This window comes from Phalacrocorax aristotelis, chromosome 7, assembly GCF_949628215.1.
Source record: "Phalacrocorax aristotelis chromosome 7, bGulAri2.1, whole genome shotgun sequence".
Classification (NCBI taxonomy): domain Eukaryota; kingdom Metazoa; phylum Chordata; class Aves; order Suliformes; family Phalacrocoracidae; genus Phalacrocorax; species Phalacrocorax aristotelis.
The window spans coordinates 47,064,644-47,090,837 of NC_134282.1; the positions used below are offsets into that span (position 1 = coordinate 47,064,644).

The window sequence follows — 26,194 nt, forward strand, 5'->3', positions numbered from 1 at the left end:
TGATTTAAACTCTGATTGATAAAGAAATGACATCAAGGTGACCTTTATAATACCAGCTGAATTTGGGGTCACTTTCCAAGCCCAGATTGCAATAATGAAACAGGATTTGCAGGCAGACTGATGGATTAGATCGGTGGAAACTGGCCTCTGATTTTTCCACGTTACCATCCCAATATCTGACGCCGGCCCTCCAATTAAGACAATTCAGAAAAGAAACATATATAGTCTTGTTCAAGACATTTTCTGTTTAAATGAGACCTGTCCTAAGCTAGTGAGGAGAAACAGCTAATGGCATATTAGAGATCTTTCCATCATTATACCTCATTCCGTGCTCTGCAGCATCACCCATGTATATTCATCTAGAGATTGCTATTGCCAGCTTTGGGAGGTCCTTTTTATGCCTCTGCATTCTCAGCTAACTGCAAAACATTATTTCCCTTTCCCTCCTTTCTCAGCAATCTTGCTCATTTTGGTCCTTTCCACTAGCAGTATGTTCTTGCCGTAAAACTCCAGTATACACATTTAAATTGAAGCTGTTAAGCCATACATGATATATATATATATAAATATATAATCTTGTTTTTGTAGCTGAAGATCCTAGTAGGTTGCCTTCCCCATGTGTCTTGAATACCAACTTAGCAATCATCCAGTACTCACACATAGTTTGGTTAAAGCTGAACATGCACCTTTTCACCATCTGCAATTAATCATGTCTTCTGAGGCTACCAGCACTGCAGAATGTTTTCTCAAGTCTCACCAGGGCCCTTAAGAAGAATTAACTGGGTATTTTTCCCCTGGTGCAGACACTGATGTTTTGCCACAAGAGAAAACTGTAGGAGGTTTTTTTTTTCCCCCTCTTGCACACATTTAAGTTTTTGATGTTTTTCTGTGAAAATTCACCCCATCCATCTGGCTCATAATGGCATGGGACATCACTGAAAGATGACAGACAAATGGAAAAATATAGTGTTTTATTATCCTATGTTCCCCCCATGCTGGGAGTGTCAGAGACAATAAACCAAGATGGTTTCTTATTTATAATCATAATAAAGGCAGGACATGGCAGGGGTACAATAAAGCAGTACCATCAAGGAAAGAAAAGCAGTGTCCTAACAAGAGTATGTAGTTCCTTAAATAGTCCTGATGAAGGATTTCCAAAGGCTTGTCCAAGGAGAACTTTTTCTGGTTCACTTCTCACACCTCAAAGTGCTCTGTTTCTGCCAAGGAGGCAAGACAGTGCCTCCTCTCAGCCAGTCTCTGCAAAACAAGTTGAGTCCCATTGTGGAGCAGCTCTGGAGTTAACATATGGCTGAGCCACTGTCTTGCAGAGGTCCTCTTCTGCAGGGTGGACCCAGTGTACTGGTGGGCTCCTTTCTCTCATCTAGAGCTGTCCTGCCATTACCCTGTTCATTTTTCAGCAGCAAGGGGGACCTAAGACGAAAGGGCGATTTCTCTTTGTGTGAAGCATCACAGGAGCATCAGTCCAATATCCATTGCAGCCTACTTGTGACTCAGATGTAGACCAATGGAGTACAGGAAGCTCCAGCTATGCACAGACCTGGAGAGCTAGACAAGGACCAGCTGCTATCCCCATCAGATTAGCTAATTCCTCTGTATGATCCGTCCTTCTCTTTATTCCTTTTATTCCTCTCTGCATAATTTGCTGCCTCATAACAATTGCTGAAATCACCCAAACCACAGTAATTTTAGAGCCCAGCAGGCAGGGTTGTCTCACATTACTCCTCCTTCAGGGATTTCCTTCTACAGAAGTTGGCAAGATGAAAAGAGGGATGGGGTTGTGCAGACAGAACAAGTAGGGAGAAAGCCAAGGAAACCTCAGGCAGAAACAAAGACAGAGCAAGGTCCATTTGGGGTGTTAGGAAAACATGAGTCCAAGGGAACACCTCATCAAGCCATAGACATAAGCGCACCTCCTGTGTCGGCCCTGTGAGAAAGGGAGTCGGAGGAGGTGGGAAGGAAGGCAAGAGATGTAAATTGGGCAAACTGGAGAGAAATTTTCTAATGAAATCATAACTTGAGCCTGAGATCTGTCTTTCAACACATCGTGTTTTTATTCCATATGGCCTCACTTCTGGAATTTTCTTGTTCCGTGAGTTTGGCTGCATTAGCCACTCATTTAATGACCACCAAAGTAAGCTGGTGGAAGAATGACTGGGCATGGGGAAAGAAAAGACATAGGTCCCAGAAGAAAAGAAAAAAAGGGGTGTGTGTGGAAGAACAGAAGATGCTGTTTTGTCTAAAATTGTCCTTTTCCTTTGTGGTGGTGGTGAGGCTGGCAACAATCAGAAGCATTTCCAACCTGCTTAGAGCTCTAGCTGGAAAATGCAGAAGAGCAGACACTCTCACCAAATTTCCTGCTTTGAGACAGTCCAGGAATTCTGTCACAACAGGTTTTTCTGGAAGTCTTTTCACACTTACACATCTGGAGGGAACTGTGCTTCTTCTAAAAATACTTCTTCATTTTGCACCCAACTTTGGGGCCAGTTCTTACCCTGTTCAGAATAGGTTCTGCACTCAAACCTCTTTCTTTAATGCCACCCTTCTAATAGTCGCATAGTCCTCAGAACATAATCAATATATCTGGAATTTTTTAGCATTTATAGTGGGGGTACATTAAGATCAGAAGTCATTAAGAAGACAATGACAGCAGAGTCAGACTAGGCATAAGCAGCACACATCTGTGGCTACATCCTTCAAACCATGGATCAGGCCAGAGACTGAACAACATTGAAACAGTAGTATCAAAACCCCATAAAACCTCAAAATTGCAAGGAAAAGCTTAGCACTGTGATCTGAACCCAGTGCTGCAATATCTGCCTGGTTGTGCAAGCAAACTGCAGCATGCCTCTGAGGGTGACTACTGGGACCGGGATGGCGCTAGTGGGATCTGGCTGGTGAGGCCAAGAAGGGCAATAGATTAACTATGGGACATCTGTTGGCAGGAGACGTACCCTGCTGTGGGGTTAAGTACTAGCTGGGCTGAGCTCTCCTGTTATCTGTTGGTGGGAGCACTGGGTGCTGGCAGTGGTGATGCATGGCACCTTTTCTTTCTGCCTGTCACACCAGGTGGGGAGTGCAGTCTAATCAAAGCAGTTGTGAAGATGAGGGTGATTTTTGTGTTGTTCCCAAATTAAGGAGTGGAGGAAGACCCAGCACAGGGATGAGGTTTGGTAGAAAGACTCATGGCATGGCATGGGCCAGTTAACCCAGCCCTGAGTGACGTCCTACTGCTGGGATGCTGCAGGGGTGCCAAAACCCAGATGACAGCAAAGGCAAAAGCTCAGGCTGAGTTTACTGAGAAAAACTCCTTCCTACACAGGACCCGGCAGCTCTTTCTGGCTTTGGAGCAGCTCAGCATGATTCACACGCAGCCAAGGAGGGGCTGCTGCCTGTGCCAGGTACTGGAGTCTGTCGCCATGTCTCTGCAGTGGAGCTTTGACTGGGGAAATATAAGGCTTGACGTTGCCTCAAAGCAGGCACTGCTGGGCTTCTGGCCCCGCTGGAGCAGGCAGAGCCATGGCAGTGCAGTCACAGGCTTTGGAAGCCGATAGCCAAGAGCCTCTGAGACCTTGGGGGCAGAAGGTAAGCTTCTGTTTTCCTAGTGGGAGATGGTCTCAAAGCTGCGAGACTGCTGCTGAGACCAGGTTGCTTCCAGCTTTCTTGTGATTATCCATCTCGGCAATAGGATGCTGTTAAGTGTCTGATTACTGCACTGTTAAAGCCTTAAGCCTGAAATCTGATTACTGCATGGTCCCTTGAGGGGCAGCTGATCCTCCTCCATCCCTCCACCAGTAATCCCTCCCTTCCCTTGGAAAAATAATAAAAAAGAAAGACAAGTGATATCTGTCTGCAGCAGCGCTTTCCAATCAAGTGAAAACTAGCTGGAAAATCAAATCAGCCGGTAAGTTCCTGCAAAACACAACTCTATCTCTTTAAATCTCCCCTTTTGAAGGGATGAACTGAACGGCAATAGCTGCTGATGTAAAACAAACCATTATTCCTCCTATCTCCTCTCCAAGCCCCTTCCCTGCAGACGCATGAGTCTGAGGGAGGCAGATGCTCTCTGAAGACTATTTTCCTCCGTTAAATAAATTCACTTTCAAATAATGTGTAATTAAATGTGTGGTATTGAATTAATGTTTTATTCTGAGTGCTTTGGCAGCAGGGGACCTAGGGGCCTGGCTGGTGGAAAGAAAACATGTTCACCAGAAAGACTCTTTTCCCCTCTTTCCTTCCCTTTTCCTCCCACCCTGCCAAGAATCCCAAAACCCTGTTTCCAAGAGCCGCTGGAGTGTACCAGTGAGTTGGTGAGGACAATGCTTTGTGTAAGGTCCCTTTTATGATACATTGCCATGGGGCTTTTGGGCATTTCACCCAATGCAAAGACCTCTGAAGCCCACTCCAGTCCCTCCTCTACTTGCCTTCTTCTGGGCTTAATCTTCCTCCTCAGAAGAGCCTAGTTGTGTAGTTAACACTTGTATACAAAAGGCAGAGCCTGAGTGTCCCCTCGGGGTATGAAGTTGGTGCTGGATGTCTACGGAGACAGGCTGCTGAAGCTGGAGAGGCAGTTTGGCTTTACAGCCAGAAATTATTTGAGATGGTGTGGGAGAAAATGGGAATCATTGGTTGGTTTTTAAGTCTTTAAGGGCCAGGGTTTCTGTCCTAACCTGAGGGATCTTGACATGTGCCTTGGGCACAAGCAGGTTGGACAGAGGCAGAGACTGGGTTGAGGCACAAGCGGGAACCCGCTCACAGGTGTGTGCGTGCTCCCTAACCCTGACACCAGTGGCTGCAGGGAGCCTTGCAAGCATTAGATTTCTTTTGGGAAGTCTTCCAGGTATCCATACTAAAGGACATTTTAACCATTGACAACAGCAAAGGTGAAGGGATTGACCTTGTTGGATCAAGGAAGGGTCCTGTCAATATGTTGAGCTCTTGCTTGAGTAATTTCAGTAAGTCACAAATCTGCAGAAATAAGAGGAGGTAGCTTCTGTCTTAAAGGCACGCTGCTGTGCAAGGCCCAGATGTGCTGGAGGCTCCCTTTCTTTGTTGCTGTAGTCAGTCAAACATTTGCTGGGGGTGATGCGCAGGAGCCCTCCCCTGCTGTAACTCCTTTGCATTGGGATCTCCCTAGGATGGCTGTGTTTCTGCAGGACTACGTGGTGGTGTGCATCCCAGCTGGGACTGCTCAGCACCCAATAGCCATGGAATACTTCATATTGTTATCTTTATAAGATGATTACTAAGTGGTTAGTACTCAGATTTATGAGACTGAAATGGATGTGAAGAGCTTGAAATCACATTTTGTTTTTATAGGAGTGTCCAGTGGTTTAAGCTGGGACAGAAGTTTTTGCTCAAAAAGTGTTTGTAGAGTGGTGCCAAGCGTGTTCTAATGTTATTATTTTTCAGATTTTTTTCATGAAGAAAATGGGAGTTTAATTTGGTTTGGGTTAAGCTTTGCAGCTATGTCACGCCAGGTAATGTCACCTGCTTCCAAATGTTTTTTGGCGTGATGTGGTGAGGGACTCTGTCAGACTCTGGGCTTGCATCTGATGAGCTGTTTGTTTAAGGGTTGATTGTGCTTTGCCTTTCTGTCAGCTGCTTTACACACACTCCATTTACACCTACCTTTAGCTCTGAGAGCACTGTACGTGTAGACTGTTGCTGTTGGTGGTTGCTGTGTGGCTGCTATCGGAGCTGGTGCTGCAGCGGAGATGCAGCAGCTCAAGTTACAGCAGCTCAGCGGGTGCTAATCCAGTCGCTCAGTGCCGCTAATCAAATCACTCTGTGGAGCTTGAGGGCTGTTCTGCCGAAACATGGCTCTCCCTCTCCCTCACACTGAGGCTGGCTGGAGTTAGCTGGTGAGTGAAAGGAAGACCTTTGGGTCAGGGCTTCATCTCCACCTGTTTTTGCAACAGCAAAAGCCAGAGGAGCTGGTGATGTCCTAATCGCTTGAGGTATTCTTGGAAGTGGTAGATGTAAGGTACTTTCAAAGCATCAGAGATGTGGCTTGCAGAGGTTGATTTTCTGTTATGTTTTCTTAAGCTTGCTTACAATGAACATCAGCTCCCGGTGCAGATGGGTATTCTTGGATATTTTTTTTTAGCCCAGATTGTCCAGCTAAATGCATCAAGGCTGGCTATTTTTTACCAAGGCCCATTTAGCAGCATGTACTGCATTAGCTCTGGGTCTGCTGGGTCAGCTGGGCAATAACGTCTCCTTCATATCTGGGACCTGCACTCATACCTTGCAGCTGCTCCCAAGGAATTAAGGGAACAGTAAGAAAATGCAAAGAACTGCAGAAACATAAAACCATTGCCTTTAAGGTCTTTATGAAGTAGTATGATCATGACTGTTTGATTACATAATATATAGAGAGGCACCAGGGGCTGCCTGCAAGCCAGTTACCAGCACCTTGATAAGATACAAGTCATGAAAAACAGTCTAAAGAAAGAGAGGCTGTGAAGCCAATGATGTATATTGGTTTGCTGGAGATTGAAAAGCCTGAGAAGGGATGCAAAGAGAGGGGTAACACTGTGAAAGGGAGAGCATCCTTTGTATTGCAGGTTGTTTCCTGAAGGTTGTTTCCTGCAGGTTGTTTCAGCCTTAATAGGCTGAAGGAGAGAGATGGAAGACGTGAGAAACTCTCTGTTTTTCTGTGTGGGCACACAAAAACGGGTATAAGAGTGGTCATGTAGAATTAGTAAGATTGAAATATTGCCCCCAAAGTTAAGAGAAAGGTCTGAGCGAGGTGGTCTTGTCCACAGGGCCTGCAAAGAAAGGGGTGGGAAGGTGCATCCTTGTGTTGGAAGCCCAGGTGGCTCAGTCAAGGACTGTGCCTGTTCCGCAAAGTTCCCAGAGATTCAGATATGCTTTACATAAAGCTCCATGATCTGGGGTCTCTTTGAAAGGACTGTCAGAACTGTTTGGTGCTTATAATCATGACTCTCTTAAAGCTGAGTCCTTGAAGGGTGCCTTAACAGAGGAACTTGGCAAAGAGACAGCATCTGGGCACAGTGCCGAGTTGCCGAAGCATGTATCCAGGCATTTTCCCAGAGGTGGCTCATGTCAGAGCTGACAGAGAAGCCACCAGAAGTGGAGGGCTACCTTCTCAGAGTCCATACAGAGATAAGAAACAGTCTGTTTATGTCTCTATTTTTTTAAATGATGTGGGATGATTCTCCCTTTTTTTACATGTACTTCACAGCAGTCCATGATTGAAATCAATATCCTTCATTGACTTTGATGGATTTGCACCAGGCCAGGAGGGAGACTCAGACTCTGTGCAGCTAACCTATGCATTATCTTCTCTCACTATGAGACAGGTCTGTGAGAGAATGACTTATCAGCCCTCCAGTGGCAAGGCTTTTCGATCTGGTCCTACCCGATCTGCACACTTTGCACTGATCAGGCACATTGGGTAACTCATCAGCACATTTGGTTGACATCCAGATTGCAATTGACTGCCTGACACGAAAAGCACTCTGTTTGGTAGTTATGTGTCTTAATGACAAGACTTCCAGTGTAAATTTTAAGCTTTGTTTGTTTGATTTTAATTGTCACGGAGCAGGGAAGCTATGCAGGGTTTATTCATAAGAATTATTTTAGCAGTGAGTCAAGAAAGAAGTGAATGAATCATATTGACTAACTAAGAACTTTGCTACCTTTTTGTGGACAACTTATGTATGAAGAAAAAAAGAGATATCTCTTGGCATAAATTAGTTGTTACAGCAAATGACTCAGCCGCTACTGAAAAATGTCGTTGTTATCATTTATAAAGTGCTGTTGATGCAAATGAGGCTTTAGAAGCTTATGAAAACCAAGGCCATTACCACAAAAAGCCCAGATCAGACTCAAATCAGGATACCCTAGGAACACATCTAAAAAAAGTCAGTTTTAAAACAGGGATTGAACAGCAAGAAGGGCAAGAAACAGAGAAGAAAAAGAGAGAAGAAATGGCATGAAATGACAAAGCTAAGCAAGGGCAGAGCTGGTGATGGAGAGGTGCAGGAAAAGACCTACCACTAGGGAAAGCGGGTCCACATATGCAGAGGAGAAAAGAATTTGATAGAAAATGGTTACTGGTCTTTTCTAGGCTAAGAGAGAAAGCTGCTGTTAAAGAGGGTGGCAAAAGTAAAAGGAAAGATTTCCATGTTTTCTCGGTTTCATCAGTGAGCTACACGTTCATGAATTAAGAGTCCAAGGACAGGAAACCCACTAGAAATACAGCAACCAGATAGACTGCTGTTTGGGAGTTTGAAAGAAGGAGATGTGAGAATTAATTTCAGACCTGATGTAAATGAACCAGCTTAAGAAGTAGGTTTGCATTTTGCTGTAACTTAAGTACTGGCGGTGCTCATGGGTTACTCTGTTTGGAGTTTGATTTGTCCATTTACCTCCCACTGTAGTCATCTCTGCCCAAACACTTCATTGTTTACATCGAGGCTTCAAGAGTATTATCAAACCGTAGTTTTAAGGAAGTTGGCTTGTGATGGGAATCTGAAATGCAGAATTTGCAGTGGCACTGAACCCACCTCTTCCTCACCTGACTCCCAGGACTGATTTGAAAATGAGACAATAATTTGAAAATTATATTCATGAAAGGTACCCATGCAGCTTCCCAATTTCTGCTCATGTGATTGAAATGTGGTGGTTATTAGAAAAAGAGAGTTTTCATCGCACACAGTCTGTTGCCAGCTCTGTATGCTCTACCTGGGATTTGGAGGTTGAATCGGTGTTTTTGCCTTGACCTTGTCACAGGCAAGAGAAATTCTACAGTATGAGTGTAAAAGATGGGGGAAGAGTCATTGAATCAGTGATTTAAAATAAAAAGTTCTGACTTTTCCAGGCTCCATCTCAGGAGCCAGCACAGAAGTGACCCATCAGGACATGGTAGATTGATTTATGAGAAAAATAGAATTAATCTTGTTCCCTTTTCTTATTCCCCTCTATCCCATGGCTGTGCTGGGTTCACAAGGTTAGCAAACTAGAATATGTTTGTGTCGAGAGGAGGAGCAGACATGACTAAGGGACACATGAGAGCGAATACAGGAAGGAAGAAGTTGCTGGTTTTAGACAGCCACTTTTCTGACTGAGTGCACTTTAAGCACAGATCAAGTCAGCCATCCTGTGAAAGGTTCAGAGGAGGTTAGGTAAGATCCCATCACAGATCCAAAGCTGCAACCCTTCTGCCTTGACTCTTCCAGAGAAAAGGAAAACTTTCTGCTCTGGAGACAATTTGTAAATGTGGGCGCAGTGTCCCAGACTTACCCTCTTGCTGAAACTTTTGCTTATCTACATGCTACCATCATTGAACTGAAGTTGTGGGGCATTTCCAACAGCTGCAGGTCGAGTGTTTTCTCGTGGGGTTCACATGTTATTCAGAACAACAATGAAGGCAAGAGCTTGAAACATATTCTCCATGTGTAAAATCTTGATGGACAAGAAGGAAGGTGGGGAATCTGTCCAACTCTCTTTCTGTGTCATGCAGCAAAGTAGTAGTCCCGAAACAAGGATTGTAAGGTTTCATTTAAAACTGGAATTACTTCAGTGTTGTGCACTCACATTCTTCCTGTAGGTACAGCACAGCCTTGATGACTTCCATCATGCTGTCAAGTCTGGTTATTTTCCTGTCAGGTCTTACTGTGGCTCCTGCATAGATTCTTCTTTTGAATTGTCTGTTTGGCTTGTTTTTGTAAGTTAATGGTACAGGGGGAGAGAAAAAAAAAAAGAGTGGTACTTACGGGAAGACAGTTTGCATACACCTTGTTGGCAGGGCTGACTGCAACACAGCCGAGACAGATTAGCACACCACTGCCTGCCTAAAACAAATAAACACCAGCTGTTTATCAGACAGGGCTCAGCTTTCTCCAGGAGGAGGTAAACAGATTTATGCAGATGAACCTCCCGGGTGCCCTTGCAGCACAGCATCTTTCATGGCTACTCGGCCTTCCTTATGAGTTACAGCCAGGACAAATGAGCAAAGATATGCAAGGTTAGCACAATAACACAGCCATTCGTACAGTGCCAGGGCGGTTTGTCATTGCTTTCTGTTTAAAGCCCATATTTAATAATAATGTAAAATTAATCATAGTGCTGATCTCACCATGAATGGAAGAATTTGATGTAAACTTCAGTATTTTAAGCCTATAGCATGTAAAAAAGCAATTTATTATAACTCACTTATTATTCCATTTGTGCCTAAAATACTACGAAGCAAAATTTATGGCCATTTGAGGTTGAAAGAAATTGTGATCAGCAAAAGTACTTTTCTGACTCTACATTGAGATTGTCCAGCTGCTGTCAAACTGCTTAACTTCGTGAACCTTTGTTTTTATAACCGTCCAAGTTTACTTTAAATCCAGCAGTGCTACCTGGGTCCACTACTTTAAAAGGATTGCTTCTCCCTCAGTTCAACTCTGTCTGCCACAATATATCCTTAAAATCTTCATATAAATTTTCTCTGAAGCTTCTTAGGTGACCCTAATAACTTGCTGTGAAATCGGGTCTTGAAGACAGATGGGATATTATTTTAATAATGTAGGCATAATTACACAGTCTGGATGCCAGCTCTCAGAAATGTATGATCATTTATTAAGATGTTGTTGGGAAGAAAAATTGGGAGCTGAAAATTTTGGGCAAGACCCTGGGGAGTTCAGAAAGACAGGTTTGCTTCAGTTCTCATGTAACCGCTTACTTATCAGAGGTGTAAATAATCTCAAATAGTATTACTGGTTATTCTGAGACAGTTTTCTTTTAAACTCTTTCTCACATCAAATGGGGCAGTTGGATTGCACTTCTGCTGGGATTCTGAGTTTTTTGAACTGACCTTGGTCTGCTCTTAATACAAGATCATTTCGTAACAGCTTCCTTGACTGCTACTATTCAGGAGACCAAGAATGCAAATACCTGGTTTGTCAATACAGCAAATCCTAGGTACTGTAGTGACGAGTGCTGTAGAATACTTGCCAAGAGAAAGAGGGGAAAAAAAACCCTTTTCCTCTACTCTATTAAGTAAATTGGTGCCATCTGAGCTTTTCTTAGATTAGGACTTTCCTCACCCAAGTGCATCACTTAACATTTCAACACATAATACTTCCGAGTTCTCAAGGTACTCCTTAAACAGTCAGCTTAACCAGGTGGAGAAGGCAATGTCCACATGTGATTTGTTCTCCTTGGCTGTCACTGCAGGTTTAAAACCAAAGTCATTTTGGATGTGCCTACCATCTTGTGCCTTAATGCTACTAATATTATTAATATTGGTAACTAACTGTTTTCAGTTTATTGAACAATTAATGAAAAGGTCAATGGGAATTCTCTATAGAGGCATCGTTCATTACAAGGCCCATTGCTTATGCAATCTCACAGCATCCATCTTCCCAGACAAGCAAAAGGGCCAGAGATGGAAGCTCCTTAAACCTGCCTGTGAGCTCCTAATTAAAAAGCTTAATTGTATGAAAACCATGAAGGTGTTAGTCTTTCAATCCATTGGCTTTTTGATGCATTAAGTGGACCTATGTTGTTGTGGGGCATATGCTCCCTCGGGTCAATGCGGGTTCCTACTCAGGTGGGTGGTAAGAGCTGGTGGCAGACTGTGATCGCTGTTAATGATTCTTCCCTGCAGCAGTTTGAAACCTGGTGTTAGTCACCTTCACCTCCTGCATCTACAGTGCTCCAAGGGAAGTGCATCTGAGCTAAGGGGTGCATATCTGTACAGCTCCTGTGGCACATGAAAGAGATGGAAAAAACTCAGAAGCAATCCAGTTTGCGAGCAAGCAGATACAAGGCCAAGTTATGAATGCCCCAGGCTAGGATTGGAAAGCGGGCACTGTCCTATCCAATGCCTTTACTTAAGGAAACCTCTAATGCATCAGCTTTTGCTCACCAAGCACTGGAGAAGAGTGTGTAGCTCTCACTGTCCTGCCATGACCATCAGGCTGAGGCTGGTCTGTGCTGCCACAGTTCTTAAGGGAGGCAGTAAGCTCCAGCGAAGTGCAGTTTAGAGAGATGAAGTTTTGGGTACTGTATCTCCAGAAAATGCTATGGTGGCTGTGCATCTCTCGCTGCCTCCACGGTTCATTCCAGGCATTAAAAAAAGCCTCTCATATCACCAGAGGATATTTATGGGTGCTGTGATGCCAGAAAGCTACTTAAAGTTTTGGCAGCAAGTAGCTGTGCCCTAGTGTCATCCCCAAAAGAGAGTATGGAGACCCCAAGATCTCCCAGCAACCAGTGGCATTTAATCATGACCCATCATTTGTGGAGATCCTGCAAGTCACTTATTTACCCTTGTAGGTGCTTAGTATGTGGGTAGATCTAGCCCTTATGAATGACCCTGTTAGCTGAGCAGACCAATCTTCATAGGCTTCTGTACATTTTTTAAATAAATACCTATTGCTCTTTTGATTCTTCTTGAAACCTCAGTTGCTATTCTGTCAGTCTGCGTCGTCCTAAATATCAGTGGAAAGGATCACTGAAACTAACGGGTTGAGTTTGTCTGTCGTGCCAGTGACTTTATTCTGGGATGACCTTGTTTCTGAGGCACAGTCTTGAAGGAGGTGGCTGCAGGGTCAGGGCCTTGCTGCGGGGCAGTTCTTGGCATGTCCACCCGGCTCCTGCTCATGCCCTAGGGTGCATAGGGGTCAGTGGTTCTCCCCCCCCTTGGGAGCGCTTTGACTTGCCAAGGTTCAGCCTCAAAAATCTGTGCCTGATTTTGGGTTTAAACTGACCCCAATTGAAATGCAAAACTCAATAAGACCTTCTTATCTCTCCTGGCCTGTCATCGGAAGTACGTGACCTTTGCTATGACTCGCAGGAGATGAATTATTTCCAGGAACATTCCAAAGAGATTCAGGTCTTTGTAGCAGATTTTGCCCCAAAGGTTTCTCTCCCTGAGGACAAGCTTGCCTCGAGCTTATAGTGAAAAATGTGATAAACCTCAAGTACTTTCCTCACAGATGTTTTGCATGAGACTAGTTCCATCCCAGAGAAGGCTGTGTTCTGTGGGTGGGTAAAAAGATCCCTGTAGATATTTTTGCAAAGCAATTTCAGATCCTTTGCAACTTGCTAGAAAATTGAATTAGTTGTTTTCCATTCCCTGAATTAACCCTGATTCATTCTCCCCTCAACCCTTTCCTTCTTCCTCCCCTCCCTCCAACAGATGTCCAGCATATTAAGAGGAGAGACATCGTTTTGAAGAGGGAGCTGGGAGAAGGTGCCTTTGGGAAGGTGTTCTTGGCCGAGTGTTACAACCTCAGCCCCACCAACGACAAAATGCTGGTGGCAGTGAAGGTAAATCCCAAGGGTGAATGGCAGAGAGTAGGGCAGGGGCTGGCCTGCGAAGCAAGGCTGGATGAGCCTGCGTGGGAAAGGGAAGCAGGAGAGGGCTGGGGGCCAGGGGCAGAGATTTATCTGATGCCGGAGATTGTGGTAAATCCACTTAGTCACACAAAGTTTCAGTGTTTTGCTTCAAGGACGTCTATTCTCACCAATGCCAAAGCCTCTCTTCCTGCCGATGTGGCCAGGAGACAGACGGGGAGGAGAAGCTGGTCTGGAAGCTGTAAGCCCCCGTGCAGCTGCAGCAGCGCAGTATGGAGTCCACCTTCCCTCTGCAAGGGAATGGGGCTTTTGTCTTTCCAGATTTTATCTCTTTGTGGAACATAAAGAAGCTGAAACAAAAAAAAACCCTCAGCAAAAATAAGCACTTAAAAGATAAGCATGACAAACCAATTTGCTGGGATCAATTTGCTGCAAGATGAGCGAAGCAACCCAGCTCGGCTCCACTCAGCTCCTGCTTGCCTAGCCACAGGTCGCTCCTGTTTCGGTGATTTTCTGTCAACACAAGTTCAGCTTGGCTTGCGCTGTGCTGTTTGTATGCTTGTGAGGGTCCTCCCCATCAGTGTGGCTCTGGGCAGAGGAGACCACTCAGTGCAGAAATGTGCTCTCCTCTCAAGTGTCACCAGTTGGCAGATGTGCATAGGCTAATCCCTGGGAGTTAATTGATGCCTCCTATCTCCTTGGAAGAAGATTTGCATTTGAACTGATGTTCTACAGGGAGAAAGGTTCCATTGCGTTCTCCAGTGTGCTGGAGGCATCCAGTTACTTGAGAGTTGTTTTAATCTTTGGCAGTTCAAGCCTTTTTCTTTGTCCCCTTGTGCTCCCACCGTGAACTGCAAGATTGCACCTTTCACCTCTGAGACTGGTTAAAGCCAAGGTAGCACAGCTACCCATATGATTAATTGCCTGATTATATGGCTGGTACCTGCCTATCAGTGTTAGCCATCCTTTATGCGATCCTGTCTCTCAAGGCTTTACTTGAGTTTCATCTGCATGTAGGCAGAAGCAGCATCCAAACTTGTTCCTGTTAATTGCTACTATGAGCTTCCATCCCCAGAGTGCCTTTCATCCTGTAAGATCATACAGATCCAGCTTTAGAGCAGGGTCTTGAAACCTGGCTTCTTGCCAGCTCGGGGCGGGTCAGGAAAAAATCCCTCTAATTTGGGTCACGTTATAAGTCTTAGGGGAAAAAAGGAAAGGAAAAAAAAAATGGCTTTACGTATTAAGTTGAGATTTGGCTGCATTTCCTGAGGATCTCATGCTCCCAACAGAGGCTGAGAACTACCTCTCCGGTCACTGCAGCTCAGGGCAGCAGCAGGGCACGCTGGTCAGGGCAGCTGAGTCCACAGCCCAGAGTCTGCCTCTGCTGTGCTCTCAGGGCCAAAGAAAGTGGCTGTGTTACTCACTTGGTTAAATGGACTCAGATTTTCAGCAGATCTAAAGGTCGCAGCCCCGCACATAAGCTGAGTTTTGATGTGATGGCATGGACAAGCTTCCTGTTTTATTCAGCTTGCTTCTAAAAGCATCCTAAGAGATGCACAAAAACTACACACAGCAAAGAGTGTTGAGGTTACAAAGTCAAGTACTAGAAATGCTGGAGGGGCTGGTATTCAGGGCATGTCCTCCAAACACATATTTTTCACTTCTCTATGGACTGCTTCACTGAGAGCTCCCTAGATGTGAGCATACTCATTTTCACAGCCTCCCAGCAAGATGCTGGGGTTGTATCATCCCCATTTTGCAGAGGGAAGATGGATAAGCAGGGAAACTGAGCTGAAAGGATCCACTTAGGTGGAGGATAGAGTTACTAACCTGCCTTTCCAGCCCTGTGGACAGCAGGGGCCAGATCCCCATTGACCCCTGCTGCTTCAGTAAACACGTGGAACTTGTGCACACCTGGCCCTGATGCTGCATGACAGGGGATTTCCCAGGTAATATTGGAACAGCTGACACTTTGTGACAATGGCTGCAACCTGCAGATGCTGAGTGACTTGCCAGATGTCACGTAGACATTGTGTGATGGAGGCACAACTACAGTCCACCCCAAACCTTTCTAGGAGAGGCATTTCAGTGGTTTTGCTGAGACATCCCTTCTCTTTCTCTGGTCTGGTCTTTCTCTGTTCCACAACTTCCAGCTCCTGTTTCCCTCCTTTTTTCTAAATGCTTGGCTGTGCAACCTTAGTAATGTGGTTTTTTAATATTTTTTTTTTTTTTTGGTGGTGTGTGATATTTACACAGTTACAGTCCTAACACCTTGTAGAAATGATTGCATGTGAAGGAGGAGAAACATAAACTCACTGCAGCTTGAAATATTGTATGAAACTACAGGAAAAAGGGAGAGAAAAGAGTAATGGGGGAGAGGGACTGTTTTCCTGGGGAAAAATAGGGTAGCCTTAACATTATGAAAATATTAAATGACTATAAGTAATTGGGTGCCTGAAATAAGGATGGATGCTTTGCCATCTGCACAGTGTAAGTAACATCCATCTAAATATCCCTAGTCAAGCTATCCCAGAGGATGTAGAATTAAAATAATATTATGCCATGTGACTAGCAGTTTGGGGGCAGAAGAAGAATAAGCAGCGTCCTAAGGCTTGGGTAAAACCCTCACAGGAGGTCTGCTCCAAGGGAAAAAGCAGCTGCTCTGGAGGACTCACTGCTTCGCTGTGCATGGCATTGCACCCAGCAGTGCCGTGGACCAGTTGGAAGTGCATTAGCAGCATATTTGACCCCTTTCTCTATGCAGTTTTTCTGATGCTTAACATCCCTTTTTGCACATAAATTGGAGCCTGCACCTGCTGATGCCACCTCTCCTATCAGCGTGGGTAGATTCAAAGCATGGGGAAAAAGGGGCAAGTGTATGTGTGAGGGACCTACCTATGTTCCCCACCACTGAGGGAGAACCAGTGCACATCAGATTGAATCTGGGGGTAACTAAAGCAAGTTGCCTTGAATCCTTTTCAACTCCCATTAGGCTGCACGGTTAAAGCCAGGACTGGTACTAAACAGTCCTGGCATGTAGAGGATGGGGAGAATATAACAGACCTAGCAACTCGAAACCAGAATCATCTCTTCATTTCTTTAAATGTTTGCAAAGACTGTGCTGATTCTCATGGCCGTCCCATCTTATCAAATGTTCTGAACTTCAACTTTTTTACTAAGTGCTCATGGAAAAGCCCTCCCTTGATACGCTGGGATGACAACTTGCTGCCTTCAAACTAGCTCTCTGATGCAACTCCATGAAAATGCATGAACAAGTGGCCTCCAACCCTGGGGAACCCTCCCCGATCACCAGCTGCACCCACAGCAACATCTGCATAGCAACCCTGCGATGTCAGGCTGGCCCACACAGCTTGGAACCTGCAAGCTACCCTGCAGTGGCAAAGTGGTGTGCTCAAATGTGGAAGATGAGATATTCTCAATAAGGATACCGATTTCAGCATCAGTCTGCCAGGGGAGCTGTTATAAACAGCAGGGAATAAAAACATGATTTTAAAAATTATGAGAAAAGACTTGACAGTGTCCTTCTTCAGAGGCAGTTTGAAAAATCCACACAATAACTGCACAGCCAGGCAAATCCATCTTCTGAATAAAGGCAGTGTAGTCAGCTATTTCAAAATAAAAGACAGATAGCAAGGACTGGCTGGCTCAGGAATTTAATAATAATGAGATATGAAGCCATTCATCCCTAGGTCACCAGTACAAATCCTGCCCAAGCTGGGAATAATAGGAAGCTATTACCCTCTGAGGTATGTTTGCTGCTGCCTGGGAAATGAGTTTGGGAACCTGCTGGCCTGGTTACTACATGAACAAAATGCTGAGGTGGTGCCATTGGCACCTACTGCCAGCCCTCACAGTGCAACTGGGCTGGTGGCAGTGGTTCCTCTCCCCTCCCTTCCTCATCAGCTCCTCTGTGATACTGCGACCTATTTGTTTTGGCTTTGCCCCTGCCTGAGCCCACCCTGTGCGTATCTGTGTCCCTTCTTTCAGGCGCTGAAAGACCCCACGTTGGCAGCCCGCAAGGATTTCCAGAGGGAGGCAGAGCTGCTCACCAACCTGCAGCACGAACACATCGTCAAGTTCTACGGGGTGTGTGGTGACGGCGACCCCCTCATCATGGTCTTTGAGTACATGAAACACGGGGACCTGAACAAGTTCCTGAGGTATGTGCAAAGGAGAGCATGGCTGATGCCATACATCTGCTCCGCAACTTCGGTGTGGCTTGTTATAGATCTGTGGTGTACCAGTGACACCACCGCCATGTGGATGCTCATGGGCTGGGTAATGTGAGCCAGTTGTTCCAAGGACAACTTGTAGGAGATGATGGTCCTCACCAGACTGGGTGCTTTATTAACCCTAGCCCAACATTTTCTCATAGGTAGTCCCGGGGTGGTCCCAGTGCTATGGAAACCAGACTTATCTTCTCCCACCCCAGCAAGTTGAAGCTGCAGGAAGCAAGGCTGCAATTCCTCTCTGTCCTGTGGGGGTATGATGTGAAGCCATGGCTGTCAGCAGCTCCAAGTCCCATCCACCTAGCAAAGACATGCCCTGCTGAAGCAGGAAGGTCGCTAGCCATCACTCCCCATGTCACCCAGCTCCTGGTTCAATAACATTATTACCAAAATAATCCTTTGAGAAACTTGCTGGAGTCCTTGGTCTGATTGGTATCCTGGGCATTTACTGATCTCTAGTTCTTATTCCTATACTCAGAAAAGAGCTGAGAAATGCTGGAGGGGCCTCAGCCAGTGCCTGTGGTGTCCACCCTTTGTCCTTGTTCCCTAAGCCTCATCAGACAGATCCTGAGGTAAAAACTATCCTAACCTGTGGCACCATGCTATTCAAGAAGCCAGGCAAGGCCTGCTGAAGTGCTGTAATTGCCTTCCCTGCCTCTAGAGAGAGGTAAATTGCTGGACACCCCAACCCCACCCCTCAGTTATCATTCAACCATTTCATCAGTGTGAGGCAGATCATTTGTGTGCCCTGAGTCTGCCAGCAATGAGGGGAAGGGAGCACTGTGGGAGGATGTTGTAGTGCTGTTCTCCCACGATACAGAAATTATGCTCTGAAACCTGCATGCGAGTGGAGTGGTACTTACCTCTTGAAATAATTAGTAGTTTTATTTCCCAGTATTTAGAAAATTGGACCCTTGATATTTTCGTGTTTTGACTGCTAAGTGTGAACATGATTACAGCGGGAACAAGAAGCTTGAGCACGGCAGGTCTAGACCTGGGATTGGGATACACTCGGTGATTTTTTTTCCACCATCACACTTAGTGTCCAACTGGAAACCCAGGTTGTTCCCTGAGGTTTTACTTTCTAAGCGATCACCTACACCAGAAGAGCTAGGGGGAAGGACCTCAAAGGTTTCTTTCCTCTGCCAAGTAGTGTCAATCTGTCTGCGTCTCCCTTGGGGCATTCACAGGGAAGTGGCTGGGCTGGGAACATCCCTGCATTGGTTTCCTTCCTTATTTCGGCATAGTTGTGGGTAGATTGAATGTGATATGATTTTGTAGCTCAGTCCCTGTCTCAGGGTCTGGACAGACGACATCCTTGACAAGGCAAGATGAGTGAGGGCTGATGTTACACTAGCTTTGCAGAGCTCCTCAGGCCCATGTTCAAAGGTGAGCTGCCTTGGTTACCCTGGGACCCTCTCTTCTGGTACCCTGTCTTGCAGGTGCTCAACAACCTCCCAGCAGCAGTGGACTGAACTCTGCCTACTGGCATGAAACTGTGCATTGGGCTGAGATGGTGTCTTAGCACAGAGTGGAGAGGCAGTGTTAAGGACAGTGCCTTAGTCACGTGACTGGAGGAAAGCAGTCTAGCATAGAGCATAAGAGACCGTGTTCTTAGAGTACTTCACAAGGAAGAGCAGAAAATTGACCATTTCTTTTCCTGGCAGAATTACCAACCTTATTCTCCATAGAGGAGGCAGACATTACAGCTGAGGCATACCCTCCTTCACTGTTCTAACTGACCTCCCAAACAGTCTGCTCCAAAACAGGCACTCCTGCTGTCTCAGGGGGATGTCTTAAGCCCACTGCCAATGCTCTGTGTAATTGCTTCACACAATAGTGTGGTCCTAAGGCTGATATTGTGCTGAAGCCATGTGCCCCCCCATCCCCACATCCCAGACCTGTCCTGGGACATGTCTGAGAAATGCTCATGCGCTGGGAGGCTAGGGCCTCCTGTCCCAGTGTTGCTGGAAAAGAAAGCTCACTGTATCATCTTTTGCCTTTATGAAGGAAAACAAAATTTCCAGATGTGTGGTCCCCAGGACTGTAGCCTCACATCTTCCAGCCGCATTTAGCTGCCAGCTTTCCCTTCTCATACAACAGTGGAGCAAACATCTATGGAGCAAGCAGCTGCGAGTTCCCTTCTCTGCAGGTTGGTGTGTGATAGGCAGTGAAATCCCTTTGTGTCCCAAGAGAACCTGGCTTTTGGGACACGGGAGCTTATCCTCAGCAAAATGCCTAAGGTGTCATACAGAGAGAGAGCCTTGGGCTTTGTCTTGTCAGCTATCTACTATCCTCACAGCAGCAATGGTGAGGGATGGGAGCTGCAAGGGAGTCAGAGAAGGTCGCTGGTGCAGGAGTGCCTGGCATCCCTGGAAAGTAGCAGTTTTTATTGTGGCATGATTCACCCAGCCCATAGCAGGAGATGGTTCCTTCCAGGCACTGGAGGCCAGAGGTGCTGAGAGTCTGTAAGAAACACTCAGATGGACTTTTCCCAGTTTAACTGCAGAAATTGAAAAAGCAGTAAAATGGAAGAGGCTCACTTTAGACCCAGTTTCCTAGAGAAAAGCACTATAAATAAATTCCCCTAAGTGTTGTTAGACCTTTGTGGGCTTCCCAAAAAAAGACAGATAATTTTACTGTCTGTAAAATAAACTGGCATGGCAAGGAGAAGCACTAGGATCAACACCTACCAGCTTGGTTAGAGGTGTGGGTGGCATGTATTGGGGTGGCTCTACATGCCTCCCGAGGCCCCTTTGTGTAAGACCATTGCTGATGGTGCAACCACTTACTCTGCTTTCCACACCAGGGGAGACTGAGATCATGGTGTCCTGACTAATAGAAAAGGGGTAGTGAAAAGACCCTGCCATGAGAAAATACAGGCATTGCTCTCCAGGGAGCATGGCATCCCTAGGGCTGGTGTACACAGGGGCTGGAGACTGCCCGCAGGCTGTGTGCGTGGCAAGGCTGGGTGCTCCCCAGCACACAGACCCACTGCTCAGGGGTCTGCAGCAACCACCTCCCCTCACTGCTCACCGAATATCTCCACCACTGCCTCTCCTTCCTTCTGCCACTGGTTTTCTAGCTTTTGTTTTCTGTCTGTGGCAGCAACACATTTGAGGTAGGGATGGCAGGTTGCCACTCTAAACCTTCTTTGCAGTCTATAGTAAGTTGTTGCCATTTGCTGTTAACTCAAAAAGGCAATAGATTTTGTTAGAAAAGTTGCATAATTCTGATGGTTTTGTGTCAGTCCTTCCTGTGGAGCAGCTCCCACAGTTGGACTGTCTTGGGGCAGAAAGAGGCATTTCAGCAGAGGAAGCCAGAGGGATGATTTTCTTCCCAATATTGGCAAAAGCCTCCATCACTCCATAATAGAAAAAAAACCCAGCAGTTCTTTAACAGGGATCCACCCAATCCTATGGCCTTTCTGTAAAGCCGAATTAAACCCCTTTCCCCAAGAAGAGATGAGCAAGACCCCTCTTGTATTCCCTGCAGGCTTCTTGACATAACTAAATGTACTAATATCCCTCGTGTTAATCTCATAAATGTGTTGATACTTCTTTCTTCTGGACTATACCCACATGGGATGGAGAAAGGGAGGTGTATATATTATATAGGACGTACCAAGATGTGTCCTATATAGTAGGATGTAAAAAGAGCCAGTGAAATAATGGTGTTGGCTGACCATTTTTTAAACATCACCTGTTCCCTTCAGACACAGATGTTTCTTTGTGGGCCAGTACTGAATTTGAAAAAGGTGGCAGTAATGAGATACTGATTTATCCTTCACTTCTCACCTAGGAATATTTACTTTTGATGACAACAGGTATCAGCTGCAGCTAAATATTGGTGTAACTGCAAGGCATGACTGGTACAAACTGTCCAGCACAGTTTTAGAAGCTATTGTTTGTCCTGCTTTGCTGGTTTTAGCTAACCTGCTCAGTCCTAGCTCAGCTTCACCTGCTGTTGACATCTGTTGTCACCACCAGGTAACTTCCTGGGGTAAACCCACCTGTGGGCTGTTTAAATAAGACATCAAGCAGTCATTTCTGCATACAGTCTTCTGCTGCTCCTCCTTGCCCCCAGCAGTTCTTCCAGTGTGCTGCTGCTCTCACCATGCCTGCGAGCCTTCGAGATTCCCCCGGCAGCCCCAGCCCTGCCTACTGCAGTGCAGCTCCCAGCCAGCTCATCCCACATTCATTGCAGCATCACCCACTCGTAGCTCCTAAAAAACACTCCTGGCTTGTCAGCACTCATTTCTGGAGTTCCTCTCCTCTTCCAGCTGTCCTTTCTGCCAGGAGGGGACCTTCAGAGCCATGTTCCCAGTGGCAGGGCAGCAGGAGGTAGCTCAGGACAAGGGCATTTGAAAAAACTCATTTGAGCCCCAAATGCCTGGATGCTAATCCCTTCGGTGCAGCCTCAAGCCCAACAGAGCAATTAGGGAACAGGGACGAAGGAGGGAAACAGTTTGGATCTTGTGGGTTATTCAGTCCCATGTCAAGAAGGAGGGAAAGCTCTGTATGTGTAATTTCAATTTGCTAGCGCTCCATGGGGTTTCTGCTGATGACAGGGGTGAAACGCCAAGAATCATTTCAAAGAGAACAGTATGAAAGCCTTGGAGGAAATGCTGTACTGTATCTTAGTCACAAGAAGGAAGGTCACCGCAAAATCTCCTGCTTTTCCCTAAATATGAGGGCTTTTGTTATTCCACCTTCACACTGGCTACCACAGGGTGAGCTCTACCAGGGGAAGAGACTTCAGAAGGAGCACAGCAAAGACAGGCTTGGTACACAGCGAGGAAGGGGACTAAAAAGGGGACAGGACAGGAATGAGGCTGACCTTCAGTCCTGCATTTGCAGTGCACTTGGTTCAGCAAAATATTTCCTTTTGTTGCTCAGGATGTTCTCTGTATCTGCCGACATTCAGGTGTAACCTTTGTACCTCTGCTCATGCCTGCACACTTTACAGTACCTGTGTTACATCTGGGATAGCTTAGGGTATGAAAGGTATTTTCCAGGGATGAAGTTGCTGGAGTTCCTCTGAAATCTTTTATGTGATCACTGGTTGTTTAGTATAGAACAGGGGGAGGTCATTTGGTGATATGGTGTTTGCAGAAAACAGAGGCGGCTGTTTGGGATTAATAAAGAGAGTAGGTACAAAGAATGTGATGGCTGTGGAAGAAAAGAGGGTGATACCTTTACCTCTGAGGAGGTTTCCAAGGTATAAGAGTTAACTGGACCACACATGTAAATACCTGGACACTCATTAGTTTTGCATAGCTCTTGCCAGAGTACAATGTCCACGTTGCATCAAGCCAACGGTCCCTCTGCCCTGGTAGTCTGTCTCCATCAGTAGCTGTAAGAGGTTGCTTGTGGAAGAGTAAGGATAGGAGGATGTATGGCACCTGCTCACCCACCAAATGTTCCCCCAACCTCCTGTTCTCTTAAGCTTTTCTTTTTTTTCTTCCTACTGGAGCTGTGTGTACCCACCCCAGTAGGAACAGCGACTGTGTGGGATTCCTATCTCCTGGTCAGTTTTGAGACCCAACTCTATGCTTTTTGCTTCTTCCTCCCTATAGGGCACATGGCCCAGATGCTATGATCCTCGTGGATGGGCAGCCTCGACAAGCCAAAGGGGAGCTAGGGCTATCCCAGATGCTCCACATCGCTAGCCAGATCGCCTCTGGAATGGTGTACCTTGCCTCCCAGCACTTTGTCCATAGAGACCTGGCCACCAGGAACTGCTTGGTCGGAGCCAACCTGCTGGTGAAGATTGGAGACTTTGGGATGTCAAGAGATGTCTACAGCACTGATTACTACAGGGTAAGGCAGCTCCAGCAGCAGTCTGGTGCTCAGAGCAAAGGGAGACTAGGAAACGTTACAAGAAATCAGTTTTTGGAGCTCTTGGGCTCACTTTCTTGGTTATTCCCTCACTGAAACATGTACACAGGTGTTGATCAGGCATCCCTGAACCACTGCCCTCACTCCTTTTCAGTCCTGTGCATACTTGCAATTCAGACACCCATGCAGATGCCTACACACAGAGCTCTCTGTGATACTGCAGCACACAGTCACATGCTTTGGGTTGGCTCTGAAGTCATCCCATTCTTACTTCCTTCCTATTTTTTCTCCCTCTTTTATGAAGACATTGATAAATTAAAGGTATTTCAAAGAGATGACAAAGTCTACAGGCTGTGACCTCTGGTGTTAGATTAAAGAAACTTAATACAGAGACCTAGAGAAAAGGCAACTGAGAGACTGACGGATAAATGCATAAAATATGGAAGAGGAAATAATAGGCAATTTAGGTTCGACCTCAAAACACTTTTTTCCATCAGGGTCATCATTTAGACAATGAAATAATTTGCCAGTGGTAGGTTGCTCAGGGCCTGTCATTAAAGAAGTTCAGGAAGCAACTAGACAAAAATACCTGGGTTTAGGGCAGAGGCTAATCCTGCACTTGTCTCTGGGGACAGACTCAATGAGTCAGGAATGCCTTTCCAGCCTTTTCTTCTGTGGTATGTGCTCGCACTCTTCCTTGTCTTGCACAGTCCCTATGTACCTGTCTGCACTGCCCTATCTGCCCTGGATGGCAGCCTCCCTGGGGGAGCAGCGTGTTTCTCACCCTTCCTCAGCTACAGGAGAAGCTGTGATGTACAGAGTTTGAAGCACACTGGAGCAGGCATTTGTCGCCAGCCCATCCACCAGCAGAGGAAGGCTTTTTAGGCTAGGGAGCAGTGGTTTCTAAACTGATGCTTGGTCTAATGCTGGTTTATTTCTGGTTACAACATGAACGTTTGGCTTTGAGAATGATTTCCGTCAGCTACCCAAGAAAGGGTTGACCTGTGGTCTTGATCTGATTCAGGTGGTTTTCTTTATGTGATAGGCAGATGGCAAGTGGAGTTACTGTGTTGCGGAGGGCAAAAAATGTAATCAGATCCCTGAGACATATCACCTCTCCCAGCCCAGGACATTGGGTTATCACTAAGTTTAATTACCAGTGAGAGAACGAATCTTCACTGTGCAGCACAAAAGCCCACATTGGGAAAAAGGTCTCGGTGCAGTTACTGGGCAGTGATGAGGGAAGAGAGGTGGCTACAGTCCCATTACTGCAGAATCATCAGAAGGCAGCAAGTAGGGAAGAGAAAATCCAGGAGAGGATGAGAAGCAGCCTGTGTGATTACACGTGTTCTTGCCTGGCTCCTTTCTTCAGCTGTGTTAGACCTACCTCAACCACAGTCAGTGTTACGCTGCTTGAGACTATCCCAGCCAAACTCATGTTCCTGCAGCACTGAGAGGTCTCTCTTCAATGGGAGAATTTGCTGCTATTGCCACGTGAAGGCTGGGAGAGCCTCCAGAAAGTGAGAATTGAGAAGGTCTCCATAGGTCGGTTCACTGTTGTGGGTTTTTTTGTCTTCTCTGTGGTGGTGTCCTGTAGACCTCATCCTGTCTGTGCAAAACGCTTTGCTGAGAACTGCTCTATGCTAAATTGTACAGTGCTGTAAGGCTTTTCTGGTGGACTTTTCTCTGCTAACACAAATTGCCCTGCAGACCAAAGTAATAACTAGTTATCATCTGTTTACCAGTGTAAGAGCTGAGCTTCAGACCAGCACAGCCTTTTGTTCTTAGTTGATTTTCCTTTCTCTGTTTTCACTGACTTTTGGTACTTCAAAAACTCTTGATCAGTAAGTCCATGCTCTGCATGCACAGAGACCTTTTCCTGTTACAGTCCAAACAGGGGTCCTAGCAAATTAAGGTTTTGATTGCCCATATTTACATCGGTGGCATGAGGGGCAGAGGGTTTTAATGAGTTGCCCAAGGCCAAAGCAGGATTCAGTGGCAGAGCTGGGAAGACCATCCAGGCCATATATTCCCCCCAGCAAAAAGCAGAAGTGTCCTCCTTCCTTCCTCCAGCCACAGCCTAGCCACACTTCTCCCAGCATATTAGAAGAACCCAGACAGGTTCATTTCTCAATATCCTGCTCTAATCACTAGCATGTGGGACATGTTTACCAGGAGAGCACATGGAGGTGATCTTATTATTCACCCTTCTGGTGCACAATGTGACAATCTCTGTCCTTCCCCATCCACCACTATCTCATACTGGTCATCTCCTCTCCCTCTGTCTTTGCGCAGCACCACTGCATTCACACTCTGCAAGAACTGTGTGAGCCTTGTCGTCTCTGGACTGGGAAATCTATTTAGTTTCTATGTGGCAACCTGCACTTCTAAGCTCCCTATGAACAAGAGTAGTCAACCCTTTGAACAGAAACCTGGTTATGACACTACTGAAGCCACATGGAGCTCATGAATTGACTCTATTAGGCTTGACTTTAACTCTGGTAAGAAGAAGCATTCAGTTTCTCCTGCAAACATAGGTGAGAAAAACAATATGGCTTCACAACAGTTGTGCATTTGTGCTCTATTTTCCTTGCATTTTTAATTCCTAACAATTCTTGCATGAAAACCAGCTCTTCAAGGATCCTGAGACAAACCTTTCTAGTGCACAGACCTATCATAAAATCCTCTAAGGTAACCCAAGTGAGAGCATTTGAATTGATACAGACAGAGAGTAAATGAGCTCAAGTGTGAGAACCAAACAGCTCC

At 45.9% G+C, this 26,194-nt stretch overlaps 1 protein-coding gene across 2 annotated transcripts in view; it reads left to right on the top strand.

Moving 5' to 3' along the window:
* Positions 1 to 26,194, top strand: part of NTRK3 (neurotrophic receptor tyrosine kinase 3) — a 218,698-nt gene that overhangs the window by 160,269 nt on the left and 32,235 nt on the right. For both annotated transcript variants that reach the window (XM_075100595.1, XM_075100594.1), the window contains exons 13-15: positions 13,181 to 13,311; positions 17,347 to 17,519; positions 23,167 to 23,410. In XM_075100595.1, the coding sequence (XP_074956696.1) occupies positions 13,181 to 13,311; positions 17,347 to 17,519; positions 23,167 to 23,410 (548 nt within the window). The remainder of the gene's footprint in view (positions 1 to 13,180; positions 13,312 to 17,346; positions 17,520 to 23,166; positions 23,411 to 26,194) is intronic.